Source organism: Equus caballus, chromosome 5 (assembly GCF_041296265.1).
Source record: "Equus caballus isolate H_3958 breed thoroughbred chromosome 5, TB-T2T, whole genome shotgun sequence".
Taxonomy (NCBI): domain Eukaryota; kingdom Metazoa; phylum Chordata; class Mammalia; order Perissodactyla; family Equidae; genus Equus; species Equus caballus.
Genome location: NC_091688.1, coordinates 69,820,275 through 69,838,624, shown reverse-complemented (window position 1 = coordinate 69,838,624; position 18,350 = coordinate 69,820,275). Strand labels below are relative to the sequence as shown.

Genomic DNA, 18,350 nt, shown 5'->3' with positions numbered 1-18,350 from the left:
TGAAATACTTCGGCCTTCCTCTATCTTGCCTTCTATGGTTTCCAGGGATTCAGCAGAGGAGGAGGTATTTCTTGTATGATCAGAAGAGAGAGATGAATTTAGCCTAGAAAAGAAGGTATTTATTGAATCAGGCTGGAGGGGCTAGGCCAAGGAAGTAAATAAGAGAAGGGCTGAGGGTCAGAGGTTGAGATGGGGTTAGGAACAAGGAGGTGACTGGAGGCCAGCAGAGAACGATCTTGCAAAATGCCTAGGTTACTGGGCTGGTCTGTTTGCCTGTGGACTGGGGTGCTTTGCCAGGCTGGAAGCAAATTATTAAAAGGACTAAACCAGCCTGACTTCTCTTTCCACGTGTCTGCCATATTCTGGAGGATCTTCTGTCTCTGGAATTCACAACAGAACAGAGGTAATCTCCTCCTTATTCTGTCCCAGGCTCCTCATACCATGAACCAACACAGTTCTTTTTCTTTTAGGGCTTTAGCAATAATTATACAGAGTGCTGATAGGCATTCCAACAATCAAGAACCAATATTGGGGAAGCTATAAATTATAAACTCAAGAAACTCATAAAGAAATCATAGTCCTTATCCTTGATCTATAATGAAAGGTGAATGGTGCCAAACCTATCTTTCTAGTCTCCTTTTTCAGATAGTTCATGGAAGTGTCCTAGGCTGCTTTTATTTCTGGGGCATTGGATTCTTTATCATTCCTTTTGGTTTCATTCCCCTCACCCCTTCTTTCTAGCATTTATGCCTCAACACTTAGTTAGGATAGAAAGATGTACTTAGAATTATGTATTATTAGAATCAGATAGGCTCTTAAAGATTATTGTGTTATCTTTTTTGTATTAAAGAAGAAAAATGCAGAGATTATCTACAGAATGGAGATAGGAACAGTTTAGCACAGTAGTTTCAATGCTATAATTAAAAGTTTAAGCTGAGTAACAGTATGGGATGAATGTTGCTAGACAGAGGTTCTGAAGTTTCAGCTAGGCTTCTCCTCACCTTGGACACAAATCTCAGATCTGTCAGAAAATTAAGGCTTGTCACTAGAACAAATTTAGCTTTTGGATAAAGGAGCAGGGGCCACCCAATTATAATATGAAAATATCTTTAACAGCAGTGCAAACGCTGATTATTAAATCTGGCAGCATTAATATTGATGTTCACTTGTCGAGTGTTTGGCTATCTAGCGAGGAGCTTATCATGACAGGGCAAGGTGTCGGTTGCTCTCTGGAATGAGGGAAGTGGGAAAAGTGAATAAGGTTTGCTGTTCATTTAGCATTCTCCCTGAAGTGTCAGCTTAATAAAACTAGACTCCAGCCTTGTTTGTACTTCCAATTGTCTTCTTGGAAGAATCACTGAAAAGAGCCATGACCTTATCTACCACAGAGTTACTTTGAATGATCTCAACTATAACAAGTTACCTCTTTGGCAAGAAAAACATAACTTGAATGGGAAAAAAGCCAATATAAAAGAAGAGAGCCTGACAGTCCAGAGGGTTTTGATAGAGACCTCTGTGTCAGGGTCAGTGATAAATAGAGGAAGCTTTATGAGTGTCTCTCATGTTCTCTTTTAGGGCACCCATACTGGCATTGAAAAGAGGATCAAAATAAAACCAACCAAGATCTCAAATAGAAGGAAATATTTAGATGGTTTTTGGATACCAATGAAAAAAGGCTTGCTCCTACCTTAACCTATAAGAGCAATTATTCAGGTGTCAATAAACCTCATGTATTAGTAATAGGAAACACTTATGGAGCTCTAGCCATTACTTGGCAGTTCACATGTGTTATTGCCTTTGAATATCACAGTAACCCTATAGAGTAGGGGATGTTATTCTGCCCATTTTATAGGTGAGGAAACTAAGAGACAGTAAGGAACTTGCTCAAAGTCAGGCAGGGGGTAATGAGAGCTGGGATTTGTACTTGCACAGTCTGATTTCAGAGCCTGAGAGTTTAACCACCACACTGTACCATCAGTTGTCTGAAATTCCCTTTTATGTATGATGAAAATAACCCTGATAGCATTTTCTGAACTACTTTGAAGCCCAATAGCTGGACCTGGAGGGTGCACATGGTTTATTACTATCCGAAGCATTGTTAAATACAGGAGTTACGGATGCACTTCTCGAACCTTTTGAGTTAATTAGAGCTAAATGAACTATTTAGCAGCTTTTAATATTACAAAACTTATGAAATATTTAAGAATGCTCTAAATAGAAAAATTAAAATGATAATTTTAACAATTGGATTTCAAGTCTGGATTCTTTGCTTATAATTTAATTACAAAGCTATGTTTTATAAATATAAAGCTACTGTGTGAGAATTCTCCCAGCGCTGCAGAGGCTAGGTACCAGAAGAGAAAGATCCTGAGGACTGAGGTAAAAGTAAAAGTAAATAAAAATATCTTGCATTTCATTATGTTTTCTGTTTATAAAATCCCTTTTCTGTATTAGTCTCACTTCTTTTGAACCAACTACCCTTAGAAATAGATATTACCTTGTTTTATTTATGAGAAAGCTGAAACTCAAAGAACTTAAGCAATTTTTTCTAAGTCACCCATGCAGTAAATGTTATACATTAGACTTAGACCAATTTTCTCCAACTTTCAGTACAGAGCTCTTTACCATCATCCTCTGCAAATAAATGCCAATGGTCTATGTCTATTCACCAATAGCCAAAAATTGTGCTTCAGAGGAGATGCACCCAGGCAGGTGGAAGGCATTATCCAAACAGTATGGAAATAAGTAGCAATTGGCACCCCAGAGGGGTGGTTAGCAGTAAAAGTTTAGCAAGATACAACTGCGTATTTCTGAGGAAGGTCCTCCAATCATTTATCAGGGCCCAGGTGAAAGGGCAGGCAAGGGGACAAATTTCCACTCCTTAGAAGAGAATAAAATCAGCTGGCTGAACATTGTCATGTCTTATGTTTTATGTTGAGTTTCTGGGCATTTCGAAAAAGTGCAGACTGAGGCAAAAAGGAATAAAGGATCTAGCTACTGAAAGTGGTATACAAGGTAAGAAAATAAAGCAGGAAAAACCCATTTATTAAAACCTATTGGATTTAGATTTGAGATCCCTAAGTGATGAAAACCCCTTATAAATTTTCTGAGGATAGGTTTTTGTCTCAGAGAGTGAAATGTGGTTGAGCATGCTAATGGCTTCAGTTGTGAAGAGAGGAGAAATGTGAGGACAAGAATTAGAGAGATGTTGACAGACCAGCTAAAAGAAGCTGTGTTCAGGAGATGTATTAATAAAGATGTCACTGCCTAGCAGATTTCTTTCTGTTTCTTATGAGACTAGTTGGAACTGAAATAAGAAATGCATATTCTTCACTCAAGAAAACCTCAGTGCTCTAAAAAAAACAACTCTAAAAACAAGAAAACAAAGACATCATCAAATTTAGGTTGATTGGTCACCTCTGCTCATATTCTGGAAATCACAATGACTTAGAGTTGGCAAGGACTTCGAAGTCATATGGGTCCTATGTCTTCCGTTCAATGACACTTGTCCTATATGTTCTCCTTGTCTTTCCACTTGAACTGTGCATGATGGGAATTGCTTCATACGCTGCCCCTTCCATTGGTGGAAAGCTGAGGGGCTGGATCTGAACTTCTCTCTTTGTACTCTTCCCTCTTTGGTCCTACTTCTGCTTTAAATCTCCTCTCTTATTCATGTCACAATTCTACTTTAAAAAGCCAATTACCACATTCTCTGTGCCTCTCCAGATATGCCATTCTATTCTCTCATCCATCTCCCACTCCTTAATTTGTTTAGTTGCTATTCTATAAAATGGACATTGTCTAAGGACTTTTGGAAGAAAAAGTGTCATACAGAACAGTGAAGTCAGATATCTTCATCCAGGACTAAAAAAATTGGTGAGTTGAGGATAAGAAACTTAGAGAGTATTGAGAGTTTGTATCAGGGTATTCTCATTTTACAGAGCTTAAAACTGACTAACTCACTGAAGTAGTTATGCGGAGAAGCCAGTGAGATGTTTGAAAATGTAGCAAAACAAATCACTTATGCCCACAGGTCCCTTCAAGGCTTCTTCCCACCATTGCGGCAGCTGTTGGGCTGACTGAGAACAGCTGGTGTCTCCGGAATGTCCTCTGCTCGTTTAATGACTCTTTTCCAGGTTTTTCCTAGTGTAGAGTTCACAGCATGGGGGATTTCTCAGAAGCTCAGCCTCAAGGGGAAGCTACTCTGTATCGGAGAGAAGTGCCAGAGGCAGCCTGAGCTTTTTCGGAGCTGAGGCATCCCTCTGCTGACGCCAGCTCCCCAGAGGCTTATGGGCCCAGTGATGGATTAGAAGGAAAAAAAATGGAAAAAAAGACAGAAAACAGGGGCCAGAGAGGAGGATAAAGCAATGTTTCAAGATTCTAAGAAAAAGAAGAGAGAGATCATTCCTCCCATAAGGAGATGTATTTAACTACTGACTAACAAAAATATCCTGGAAATTTAAAAACCACTTGGAGCTTTTGAGATAATCAAATGCGCACTGCCTATTTCAGAGACCCCTGCCATAAATAGATTTAATTACCATTTAATGACCAAAACCTTATCTTTCTTATTTTAGTTTTGTGTTTTTAGGTCATTTGAAACTACCCTTCTAAAGAGAGACTGTATTCATATTTGTGTAAATCTGCACTTTGGGTCTTTTGCATATCCTGCAATCAGTTATAAAACAAATTTTCAGAGCTAATTTTGTGGTGTGTGTGGTATCTACACAAGTGCAGGCTCATCCCACTCATGCTATCTACAGCGAGAATGTAGAGGGAGAAAACTGAGAAGGGCTGGACATCGTGACTGTACCTCCTGGGAAGGAAACTGTCAACCCTTTCATCCAAGGGAGTGGAGTCCAGGGTCATAGGAAACCACATGAGCAGGGCAGAGAGAACCAAGGGTGACACCAGGGGCCAGGAGGGGCAAGGACTAGCAAAGGTGGGTGACATGACTTCCCTGGTCAGGACTGCTGTCTGGTGACTCGCTTTGACCCTTGGCTCTGCTGTTAACCAGTTGAGGAAATCTGCTTAGTCACTTACACGTTTGGGGTCCGTCCTCCCACTTGCAGAATGAGGAGGTTGGATTAGATCAGTCATATTTCCAGCTAAGCTCTTGAGAGCTCTGAGGTTCCTGTGGAGGTATCTTGAATAGGGCAAGGGGTTGATTGTGAGGGGAGGTAGCAAATGGTGGTGGCCCAGTAAATACTCCCCCCTCGTTTGTTCTTTGACCCATGACCTATTTTACATATTGGATTTCCACTGCAAGCTTCATTTAACAAATATTTATTCAACATATATTACATAAGATTTAATTTGAGAAAAAAAAAAAAAAAAGAAGGCATTGCTGCCAAGAGTAGTGTGAAAATAACTGGCCTGCATGGTTTCTAAGATGGTTTCTTTCCAGCGTTAACATTTTATTATCTTAATCCAGGAAATACAGATTCATTCATTTTTCACCATGGCAATCCTAAGGTATAAGCAATTATCTTGAATAATTAAGGTAGGGAAATGTTGTAGACGTTGTTCTCCTATAAAGTGGGCCACTTCTGTAAAACATGCAAAAATAACAACAAAAAAGGCTTTTGCAACCTGGTTTATTCATTCCAGTGAATACCACAGGGTAAACGTTCCTATACTTTTTTTTGCCATTCAAAGGAAGATTTGGTTGTGTCAGAAGATTCGTAGACCATAGCAATGCTTTATATTTTTCAACCAACAGATTACCAATCAGACAGTAAAGAAAATAAATTTACTTTAAACTTAAAAGATAACTAGAAGTCCTAAAAGCATCGTGCATAATCATCAACAATAGGAAACAACCAAAGCAAAGTCTACACACCAAAAATATACATCTCAGAACCACCGTACCACGTTTGAAATATAGTGCATTCATGACTTTCTTAGTTTAAACTCACCCTCTGAAAGAGTTGTTAATTCAACAACCAAGTTGTTAAAAATCATCAGGTACTTGAATATTGGGAAAATTTGGCTCAGTAAATATTAAATAATGTAAATTTCTTTGTTTTGTAATTATTTATTGCTGACATATTATGCTTTCTTTATAACTACAAATTTATTTTACATCTCCCCTGACACACACATAATGCAGGTAAGGAGGGGGATCTCAATAACGGAGGCAGCGAGGGTACCAAAAGTGACTCAAGGGAGGTGAAAATGTAAAAAAAGGCCAGAGTGTACCACATATGTGCCGTGCTTGTGCCCTAAGCACTGGAGGAATCTGGCAAATTATGTAATTAATTTGATCTGACTCTATTCAGTTAATTACATATTGATTGATGATGATTATTAGTAATTGCAAGCAAGTCTTGAAAATGGAAGGTTACTTTTCTCCTAGTATCTGACTTTTTCTGATCCACTGTAGTAATCCAATGGTAAAAACAGATAAAGATAAATAAAAGAGCTCTAAATACTAATTGTTTCTGTACCTTTGATTTGATAGTGGGGAAATTATTTTTCCAGGATATTCTTTCTATTTAAATTTGTAAACTTCTATTTAAGAAAACAATAGTTTTCATTTTTATTTGAAAGGTATTAGAGTATTACCAACTAAACTATGCTTCAAACTATCAGACCTTGTTATAATGTGGGAAGGGTTAAAAAACCATTAATTTTTGGAGAATTAAGACTACAGGAGTCAGACTTGTGGTAGGAAAAGTCTTTATAAAAAATGAAACAATACAGGGAAATGATTTTATCAAGTAAGTTTTCTATCGTTCATGTTTCTTAGCTCTCTTAAAGGTCTTTTTGGCAGGTTTTAAATTGCTGAAGTTTTTAATTCATTTATGTTTGCAAGAGACTGGTTTCTCTGACAGAATGCTTTGCAAACAGTCACAGGAACTGAATTTAAAGGAAGAATCTTCTATAGTAAAACTAGATAGATGGAATATACTCTAGCATATTCTGTAGGAAAAATTCTGTAGATTTTACAGACATTAAAAGAAGTAAAATAATGAGAAATAGAACATATTTCATATAACAATCCCTCCAAATCTCAGATTAAAATGGTTAAGTTAAAGCTTTTCATTCTTAAGAATTTAATGAGTCTAGTATTTCCTTTCACAGCTAGTTTCTGAGGCAGTCCATTTATTTTTTGGTGTAACTTTAAAGTGTTTATAAAGAAATATCCATGACTAAAGTTACCACATAAATATTGTACCAATGCAGCAGAATTGTAAATAGAGACGCAAAATCTCAGCCTTTGCAATTTACAGAATCAAGCTCACTGGTTTAATGCACTTACTTGCCAAGATGGCCAAACCCCCGGGAGTGACTTACTGAAGTATCTGGCGTCGACAGCCTTGTGGTGTTCAGTCCTACCAAGGATGGGAGAATTTGGGACATCCAGTTTGAGATCATTGCCATGGTACTAAGCACAGCGCCAAGCTTCAGCAGTGGAGGACTCATTGCTGTGGAGCTAATGAGTTTTCATAGTGAATGATTAAGATCCCGGTGCTGGGCTGGCAGCGGGAGGCGTGACTGCAGCACGCCACATTTACAGCATGAAAAGAGATCAACTTTCCCAGCTCTAATCACACAGGAAAGCTAACTGAACCTCTTTCCCCCACCCTCATGGAAAATGCCCTGCCCTTCCTTTTCTTCCCTTACTGGACACTTTCTGGATCATCAAAGAAAACATTCTTGATAGGGTTTGTTTGGTAATTATCAGAGCAAAGGTTGGAGGGAGGGAGAAACTTGAGCTTTTCCTGCTCCACTATAGTCATTTACCATCAACAGAGTCTATTTCCTCTGGGGTTCCTGTGAGTATTATCAGCTGCTCTTTATCTTTCATAAAAAATACACCTTTAAATGGAGGTCTGCCAAAGGGAACATTTCACACACCGAACTTAATATCTACAGATTTCTCTGGGCATGGACAGAGTGCTTTTAGACAGAGCATGAAAATAAAGTCTGCAAAGAATTTCCAAGATGTTTACATAATGAGAGTAAGAGATTATTTTTTTAAACAGTAACTTAAAATTAGCACTGTTGCTTGTAAAAAAAATAGTCAAAGATTAATAGCTACTTCCTGTGGAGAACTAGCCACCTTACATGCGAACAAACAGAAAAGGTAGCCTTGAGGAAAAGCTTCTGTTGTAGAAATTTCATGTTTCCAGTTTTGCTTTTATGAACGAGTATTTGTAGTTGCTCAGGAACGTGGCAAACTCAGTTACCTCTCTTTTACCTTGTGAGGAATGACGGACTGATACCGGAAGTGGGTGTCATGAGAGAACATGTGGCTTATTAAAAAAGAGCACAGAACTCGGATTCAGGGCGTCTGAGGGTTTAGTTCTTATTCTCTTCTAGTTGCTTGACTGGCTAGTGACGATTCCTTGGCCTCGGTTTTTTTTCCTACAATATATGGGGGTTGAACTCCTTGTCTCCAAGGCGCCTTCCGGTTTTAAAATTCAATGTTCTGTTTATTGGAGATCTGTTGGCAAATGTGTATATTGAATTTGGGGCTTATGGGTAATTTTATTATATTCTTTTATAAATACTGCAAACTGCCCACATCCATATCTCAGGTCCCAAATGGAATAAATCAGAGGCCATTGTCTTGTACAATGTATGTGGTTTAAAATAAAAGTATAGAGAGAAGACATGAAGAAAAATGGCTGAATAAAAATTAAATGAAACGGAATCTGGTGTAAAAAGGAAAAATATTGCTTTAATTCCTTAGGAGAATTCTACAATAGTTTGTATCTTGAATTTTCAGCCAAAGACATATATTTTTCTTAAGCAATTTTGGCAGGAGAAAAAAAGAAAATGTCTTTAATACCATTGAAAGAGATACATATTTATAGAGACCTGTGTGCCCTTTATTCTCAAAAACAGCTTTAAACTGGGGTGCATACTGAGAGATTCCTCATGTCTTTTTTGCGTCTATTACCAGGCTTTAGATTTTTTTCCTTCAAAATACATCCAAATGATTTCAATCAACTCTTATTTTTTATTCACAGTGCCCAGAAAACTAAATATCATTTATTTTTGTCTTTCAAAGATCATATGATAAACCAATAAGGATGTAAGCACAGTAGTTTATATATTACACTTAGCATTAGATAACAGAGTATTCAAAGAAAGGATTGTGAAATTTTACATAGTATTTCTATGTGGCAATAACAAAAAGCAAAGTGAATTTACAAATCTGTTTATTTGAAAAACATACCTGGAATGCTACCTGACTTTAACAAAGGAAGGGAGTGTCTTTTCAAGAGCTTAATTTCCAAAACTGAAAACTAATATGCATGCAATTATTGAATAATTTAAGATGCAACATGGCAGATGGTAATTACACTTATTGATGAACTACCAGTCAACAAAATAATAGCATCTTTAGAAGAATATAGGATTGAATGTCAGGGGAAACCAGTGCTCTTATCTGCAAATTAAAAAGGAAAGAAGAAATAAAGAAAAATACAACACAAATGGAGTGCTTCTTACAATTTCCCAGAGATGCAAATAATTACACTAAAAAACAGGGGGAACAATAGTGAAAGTTTATGAACAATATAACAGATTTAAATGGCACACATTGAAATAGAACGGCTCAAATTATAATGATTATTAGTTGTGGGAAATAAAAATAACTATGATTTGTGACGAGCTAAATAGTTTACAGTGCTCTCATAATCTAGTGAAGTGATTATCCTCATAATTTCTATTTTACAAGTTGAGTTCTAGTTTGCAGATGGGGGAGGTGATTATTCTGTGTAACAGTAGCAACCTGTGTTCAGGGCAAGAAACCCAGTGGTTACTTGCAGAAGCTCCACAAGGATAGTATAAGCAGTGATGAAGTAAGCAGCAAGTGATGAGGCTGGAAATACTAGCAGTAACCAGCTCCCAGGGCTTCAGGGTCACCCAAAGTTGTTTGAACATTATCTTCTATGTAATTCAAGAATTTTAAGCAAAGCTGTGAAGTCATTAATTTTATGTCTCAAATTATTACTTGGCATTTTATGATGTAGGATAGACAGGTAGGGGTTACAGGAACAGTAAAGCATATCAGAAACAGGAAGGTCACTTAGGAGCATATACTTATAGTTTAGGCGAGAGATGATGAGGTCCTGAAATAAGAAACTGTCAATGGAGTTCAAAAGGGTGGATTCCATAAAGATCTGTGGTAGAATTAACAGCATTTAGTGACTGAATAGGTGTTAGAAGTGAGGGAGAGGAAGTTACCTGGGGGAATTTCCAGGTTTGGGGTTTGGATGGTGAATGTTGTTCATCAGGGTAAGAAGTACAAGCAGAAGTATGGCTTTAGGGATAACCGAGAGTTCATTGTCCCATGCTGGATGTGAGTTGCCTGTGGTAGAGAGAGTCCTGGGTGGTAACGTGCCCACATATGGTGTTTAGAAAAGAGTTCCTTTCACTAGATCACACAATCTTAATGACCTAGTAAAAATAATGTGTCCTACATAGATGGCAAAAATGGTCAATTTAGGAACATAGTCTTAAAACTACCACAATTTTATTTAGACTTTAATTCAATATAATCTCTAGATTTAATTACCTATAGTACATAATTACTTGCACATTTTTCTTTAAAAATAACAAAGAAAAACAACTTTTATCCCTAGTAAATAGTGAAAATTTACTAAATCTAGTGATCTCACAGAAAATGTGACCTGACTACACCATTTCTTTTTGGAACCTCAATGTGGATCAAAACCTATAAAACCTACAACAGTGCTTTATTGCTCATGGAATGCAAAAAGATATTAATATATTCACTCATTAGATTTTTTATGGTAGTCTTTTTGTAACTCAGAGAGGATTTCATGAAAATCTGTAAAATAAATAATAAGCAAATAAATATTGACCAAGAGATACTTGTAGATGATCTTATGTAAGATTGGCGTGTTCCGTCATTGGAATTTTAGTTTTTTCTTGATTTGGAGAACAAAGGTTTAACATTGCCTTAATGCTCAATACACTTTCTACTTTGGGGACTATTTGTATGGCAGGCGTGTGTGGGCTTTTGGGGAAGCCAGCTTAGACAGATATGAAAAAGTCAAATATATGAAAAGACCCAATGGCCAAGTAAAATATGCAAACAAAAATTTTAAAAGCCAAAAGTTTGTCTTTAGGCAAAATGAGAAAAGAGACTGAGATTACTTCTTATTAAACAAAAGAAAATTTAAGAATGAATAGTCTACATCTTCTTTATTTTTATAATTTAAAACATGTAAACTTTGTGGATGGTTTGAGGTAAAAAAGGAAAACGGCATGTTAGATGTAGTGGTAAAGACACAGCTGCAGGGGGTGAAGAAATTACTGATGAAGAAGAGGGAGCAGGAGGAGGAGGAGCAGGAGAAGAGATGGAAAAGGAGGAGGAGGGGAAGAAGAGGGTAGCAATGGGGTAGAATGCTGAAGAAGAATTGTATCATTTGGCTAAAAGAACAGTTAAACCAAAGTGACCTCTAGGAAAACAAAGTAGACTCTTATTAGCAAGTTAAGTAGGAAGAGAGGCATAAAATAGAGGAAGGTGAGAGAGTGCTTGTGTTGAACCCAGACTGTGGAAGTATGAACTGGGTCTTAACCACTAGACCACCAGGGCTGGCTATTGGTTCTAGCATAGGGCCAAGTAATTTGCATTTCTGACAATCTCCCAACTGATACTCATGCTGCCAGTCTTGGACCACCTTTTGAGTAGACTGTCCTTGATTAAATCCATCTCACCTACTCAAAGACTATTCTCTTAATCATTTCCTCTCTTTCTGACATCCATAAATCTTCCCTCTTTAATGAATCATTCCATGCAGGATACAAACACTTCTTATATCTCTTATTTTAAATACAAACAAATAAACAGTACTTTCTTGATCCTACTTTCTCTCCATTTATTCCCTATTTCTCACTGTTCCTTTGCAGCATACCTTCTTGATGGAGTTTTCTACACTCACAATCTTTAATTTCTTTCTTCCTAATTAAATTTTTGTTTACACTTCTCCACTACACCGATGCTACTTTTATTAAGCTTGCCAGAGACCCCACATTGCTAAGTCTAGTAGTCAATTCTCAGTCCTCAACATTCTTGACCTATGAGCAGCATTCATCAGACGTTACTTTCTCCTCGAAATAATTTCTTCTCCTGGCTTCTAGGATACCACATTCACCCAGTTTTCTCCAACTTTCTCATCTATCTTCCTCGATTTCTTTTGTTGGTTTTTCATCTGTATGCTAATGATTCCCAAATTCATTTTTTCCTCTCAGACCTCTCTATCAATTCTGACCTGTGTATCCAATTACCTACTTGACATCTCCACTTGGGTGTTTAATAGATATGTTAAATTGAACCTGTTAAAAAATGAGCTCCTGATATGCTTTCGCCATCTCCGGCAAACCGCACCAAACCAAAACAACTGAAAGAAATAAACAAAAAATCACATACATGCAGCCATTCCTATAGTTTTACACATTTGAACTCCATGGTTCAGTTGCTCAGGCCAAAAAAGGTAGGTTTCAACCTTAAATTTTTCATGCTTTTTCTCTTTTTTTCATGTCTCTTATCGATTCCATCAGCAGGGCTTCTAGTCTCTACTTTCAAAATACGTCCAGCATTCTGCCAGTTTACACAAGCCCCACTGCCACCACGCTGCTCCAAGTCACCATCACCTCTCATCTGGCTTATTACAAAAGCCACAAGTTATTGACTTTATACCACTGTACTCCGCTTTTAACCCCTCAGCCTGAGTGATCCTGTTAAAATATGTCAGATTATGTTATTCCTCTGCTTAAAACTCTTTAATAATAGGTCACCATCTCACTCATGGTAAAAGTCAAAATATTTAGCACGAACTGTATGGTTCTACATAATCTGGTCTCCTCTTATCTCTCTGATTTCATTTCTTATGACTCTTTCTTTTTGTTCACTTCACTAAAGCCACTCTGGTTCCTCAGAGATGCAAGATAATCTTCTACCTCAGGGCTTTTGGACTTGCTCTTTTCTGGTGGTATTCCAATCTCCCAAATATCTTCTCTCTTCCTTTTTGTTTTGATGCAAAGATCAAAGACCTTCTCATAAGGTCTTTGTTCACCACACTATTTCTGCTCTTTTCATCTAGTTACTTAATATTTCTTTTATTACTTTACTTTTTCCTCCTTAGCACTTATAACAAGTTAGCATCCCATCTATCTTATTTACTCATTTTGGTTATTATTTGGTTTCTCCACTAGAAATAAAGCTCCATGAAGGCAGGAATGTTGCCTGTTTTGTTTGCTTGGGTATTCTCAATGCCTAAGAGAGTGCCTAGCACGTAGTAAGTACCCAATCAATGTTTATTAAGTAAATGAATCAATGAATATGTTACTGTTTTGTTCGTGACCTGCCCTAGTTTTAAAAAGAAGACGATTTTCAATGCAAAATTACCAACAAAGCCTATATTGCATTTTGTGTGTGTGTTTTCACGTGTGCATGATGAATGTATGATCGTCCTTGAGTACCCCTGGGGGATTGGTTTCAGGAAGCTCTACAGATACCAAAATCCTTGGATTCTTGAGTCCCTTATATGATGACTACAGTCAGCCCTTTATATCTGTGGGTTTTGCATCTGCAGATTCAACCAACTGCAGAGGGCCAACTGTATATGTGAGTAAAAGGATAGTGTAAAATATTGAAACATTATGCTTATAGTTAAGAATATTTTTTCATTCCAAATTTCAGATTTAGAATGCAATCTTGGCTTTGGTCTAAGCCAAGAAGCACTGTCTGCAGCTCTTGTTTTATCTTCTCTTGGTAAGACTCAAGTCATTGAAACCCTAAATAAATATGGAAGCAGTCTCCTCTTCCTCTTGCTTTTGGCTAAAGAATTTTGTCTCTAATAACATAAGGAAGGTGGGAGAAACCTTAGGCTCTGGAAAAGGTGAGTTGAAATAAAGTGAATTAGAGGGGATAGAGATTTGAGTGCCTATTCTCCCTACGCCCCTTCATTTAGCTCTTCACAGTCAAGTAGGGGACACTTGTAGCTCCTAGAATTCAGTGTTTTGCCATTCTTGCCTTAAGGTTTCAGAGTTCTCTTAAAAGTGTTCACTAATAAAAGAATGAATTTAGAGTGAAAGACATTAGCAAAGTTCTTTAAAGGAGGGATTTCTGTGTTCTCATCTTTGCCTTCATCTGTGAAGCTGACTGAAGCTGTGTAAGCCCGGGGGATCCTCTGTTGGCAGCTGGTGTTGCTACTTCAAAGGAGAAAAAATGGATGTGTGGGGGAGGAATATATTCCGGACAAATGTTTTGGTTCTTTTTTCCCCCCGGACTTTCTATTCAAAACTAAAGAAGTGGTAAAATATAAATCCAGGATTAAGCTAGAGGAAAGGAGGATGCAGAGTGTTGTAACAGAGAGACCCTCAGACTATAGAGCAAAAGACTTAGATTTTGCATAGGCTTAGTCACTGCATTGCTCTAAATTCTTCCACTGGGAAATGAAGATATTAAACTGAATTTCCTGTATGGTCTATTCCATAATATAACGACACACTTAAGAGGTCAGCTTCTATCCTCGCAGTCACACAGACACTCCTCACTCTCTGCTCTGACACTACGAGACTACTAGCTGTGTGACCTCCCAGAGCCTCGGTTTCCCTCTGTGTAAACTGGAGATAATAGAGAACCTAATTCTGAAGTCATATGTGAAGATGAAATAAACTTCTACAGATAAAGCACTTGTCACAGGACCTGGCAAACAAGGGGCTCTCAGTCAGTTATTCATCATTACTCTAGTGCAAAAGATGTTGACGTAACTTTTCCCATCTTTGTGGAAGAAAGAATAGAGATACAAATTATTAGTGATAAAGAAATGAAGATCATTAGACTTAGGGGTGAACTACTAATATAAAGGGTTATCTTTAAGAATTTTAAAAGTGCAAAATATTCTTGATTCTAATAGGGTTGGTTCGTAGGTGTTGACTGCTGACAGTGTCCTAGAAACGGTTGAAAACATGCCTTGAGGAGCTGCCTATTTAAGACCATGTTCTAAGAACTTTGCTCATTTAATTCTCATACAAACCGTGTGAGATTGATACTGTTACTATAACCAGTTTACAGATAAGGAACTGAGGCACTGAGAAGTTAAATAAGCTAACTGAGGTCACACACCTAATAAATGGCAAGGCCAATATTTGAACTCCAAAAGCCACATTCTAAGTATGCTTTTACTACTATAGATACACACATACTCCATGCGCACAATAATATTATAGCAAATATTGATTCCAAACTTTGTCTTCTTTAAGTAATTGGAATGATTTGGGGGAAGCATTACAGTTTAGTCATTGGTATGCGCTCTATAAAAGAATGCTTAAAGCTAAGCACAGAAATTGAAAGTAACATATCTTTTTGTAGTGAGATTCTCTTTGAATGCGACAGAGCAGAGCTCTCACCAGGGAGACGCTGACTCAGGTAAGTGTTCAGCGCCTGCTTCATTTTCATTGGAATCTATTTTCAGACATTTCTAATTCACCCAACTCACCAGGGTAGACTGAAGTGTTGAATTATTACCAAAAGCTTTTCTGGAAGAAATTGTTTAGGAAGACAAATCTCAGAGTTTGGAAAATTGCCTGGTGATCGGAAAGAAGACTGTTTCGGTGGTAGTGTGAAAGAAGAAAATTGGATCTTCCAACGTGCAGTTTTCTGAAAAGTTGTTGTAAGTTCTTTCATAAAGCTTATTTCCCTCATGAAATTGGAAATGTATGTTTAACAGGAACCAAAAATCTGGTGGTAGTAAATAACTCCAAACATCAAAGTCTGAAAGAAGATTACATTCATAGCATGCTTTTTGACAAATTCACGTAAATAGCAGATCTGCAGAATTAATTTTTATGTAGTAGCATTAGCGCTACTATTTGTCAGCACTGTCCCCTCATCAGTGTAATCAAGGTTATTTTGTGATTTGAAAGCTCCAGGCAGACAAACATAGTTAAGTATAAATGTGTGAAGATCTGGACTTGAGCAAATCAGGTATGTTTTGTCATTGAAAGTGTCACGCAACTTATGCAGTTTGATAAAAGGGGGTCAGAAAAACAGTTAAGGCCAAGTCATTAAAACAATCACCACATAGATGAAGCTGTACAAACTCTTTACCTCATTCCTTTGTCCTTTTTTGTTTCAATGCAATTAAGAACTAATCACTTTATAAACATAAGGTTTATAAGGTGTATAACTTATAAAAACAGTTTCAGGAAACCATAAGTAACTTGACTTAGAAAAGCTCCCTTTGTCAATACTCATCTAACAGGGTCCAATGACATAGAAATATAAACTTGACAACGGGCAAATAAAGGAAAAAAGTTTTGACGAAAGTTGTCTCTTGTTATTGAAATTAAATACATGATTTTTTCTCCTTAATATTTTTTGTTCTCTCCACATCTTCCAGCTTAATTATGTTTTGTTTTCTGTTGTTAAAAAAACATAAGTATGTTTATTAGTCTCTCATTGACCTTTTTTTTTTTAAAGATTGGCACCTGAGCTAACAACTGTTGCCAATCTTTTTTTTTTTTTTTTAATTCTTCTCCCCAAAGCCCCCCGGTATATAGTTGTAGATTCTAGTTGTGAGTGCCTCTGGTTGTGCTATGTGGGACTCCGCCTCATCGTGGCCTGATGAGTGGTGCCATGGCCCATGTCCGTGCCCAGGATCGGAACTGGTGAAACCCTGGGCTGCTGAAGCGGAGCACGTGAACTTAACCATTTGGCCATGGGGCTGGCCCCTCTCATTGACCTTTAAAGGCATTGATTTATTAGACATTTCTTAAGTGCATTTTTTGGGCCAGAAACTGTATTATATTGAAAAATGCAAGATTAATGATACAGCCTCATCTTCTGAGTAATTATCAATGTGGGAATGCAATAGAATATAAACAGTTACGTACATTTCAGTTGAATGGTTCCAATCTTAGAAGTATAGAGATACAATGGAGGAATAAAAGAAAGGGAGATTAGTACCATGTGGTTGAATGATCAGGAAAGACTTAATTGGAAGAAAAGATAGTGCTTGAGCTAGTTTTAACAGTCCACCTCTTAATTCTCTTAATTTTTCACTCACTCAAAGAAATGGACAGTGTAATTTACTATGGGCCCTAAAATAAGATAAAACTTAAGGCATAAAGAATTTGGTTGTGTGCTCCAAATCATAGAGATTTATGTACTTCCCTCCCTTTGTCAATATGCATCTTTTGTCCTAGTACTTTATCTTTCAATTAACAAAATAAAATCATGATATTTATCTAAACCATAATATAACGCCATTGAGTGTAAACAGACCGTGAAAAGGAAATGAACGTTATTATGAAAACAGCATTTTCCTTGAGAAGGAAGGGACACAAATAGAAATATCACACCTCTTGAAGAACCTTGCATTAATAAGAAAACAGTATTCAAAGTTATACACCCATGTCAACAAAGAGTAGTTTGAATTATGATATTTATACATAATGTGAGTCCTAAAGTATACGGTTAGATATTTAATTCTAGTATAGAGGCTTCTTCTAAGGTCTCTGCAAAAAGGTATATAGATACATTATAACATGAGGAATGTTGAGATACTTGCTGTTATTGAATTGTCTTTGCAATACATTCTTTCTCTCTCCCTCCCCCCTGCTTTTTCTTCTGCCTTCTCTCTCTGCCTTCCTTCTTTCTTTCCTACCACACTTCCTTCCATCCTCCTTTCTTTCCCTTGTTCCTGTCTCTCTCCTTTCTGTTTTTCACCTCCTTTTCTCCCTTTTTCTCTTTCCCTTTCACTAAACTTGATCGAGCCTGTCTGGGTGTCCTGCAATGAAGTAGGATCTGAGTATACTTGCAAGGACTCCCCAGGTGATTCTGATGTATTGCCTATCTTTAACTATTTCCTAGGCTAAATGGCTGCAATTTAAACATGGATAATTCTAATATTTTGCACTCCAAATTTGTTTATGTTTTACCTCACTACTCATTCAAAACTATTTAAAACAAAACAAAATAAGCAAGAGTTCCCTTTTCTTAACATTTAACTATGCATGCTTGGGCTATAATGTACTTCTTACTGTAGTCCATAAAGTTTTCAAGAAGTTATTGAATTTAAGACTGGGAGCTGCTCATGACTACTGTTCAGCAATGGTGGTACAACATTCATGTGAACCTCATTAATAGCTTTTCTTCCAAGAGTGATAAATAAATGTCAGAGATAAAAAATGTTTCCTCTCATATATATTTTCCCTTTCAATAATATATTTACTAATATCTATCAAAATACACATATAAGTTAGTCAATATTTTGCTACACAAATTACATTTAGAGCTACTTGAGGAGCAAAGTTTGTTTTATGGTGAATCATTTATGCATTCAACAGGAATTTATTGA

General features: G+C 37.0%; 1 protein-coding gene across 4 annotated transcripts in view; it reads right to left on the bottom strand.

The window, feature by feature from the left end:
• The window catches only part of OLFM3 (olfactomedin 3), a 184,102-nt gene that overhangs the window by 35,948 nt on the left and 129,804 nt on the right, over positions 1 to 18,350 (bottom strand). Inside the window, exon 1 of one of the 4 annotated variants that reach the window (XM_001488136.7) lies at positions 7,300 to 7,552. The exons of 1 other annotated variant lie outside the window; for it this stretch is intronic. In XM_001488136.7, coding sequence (XP_001488186.2) covers positions 7,300 to 7,428 — 129 coding nt within the window. In that variant the 5' untranslated portion in view covers positions 7,429 to 7,552. Of the gene's footprint in view, positions 1 to 5,043; positions 5,186 to 7,264; positions 7,553 to 18,350 lie in introns of those variants that run through there. 2 more of the 4 variants (XM_070267268.1, XM_070267267.1) reach the window with 2 other exon arrangements.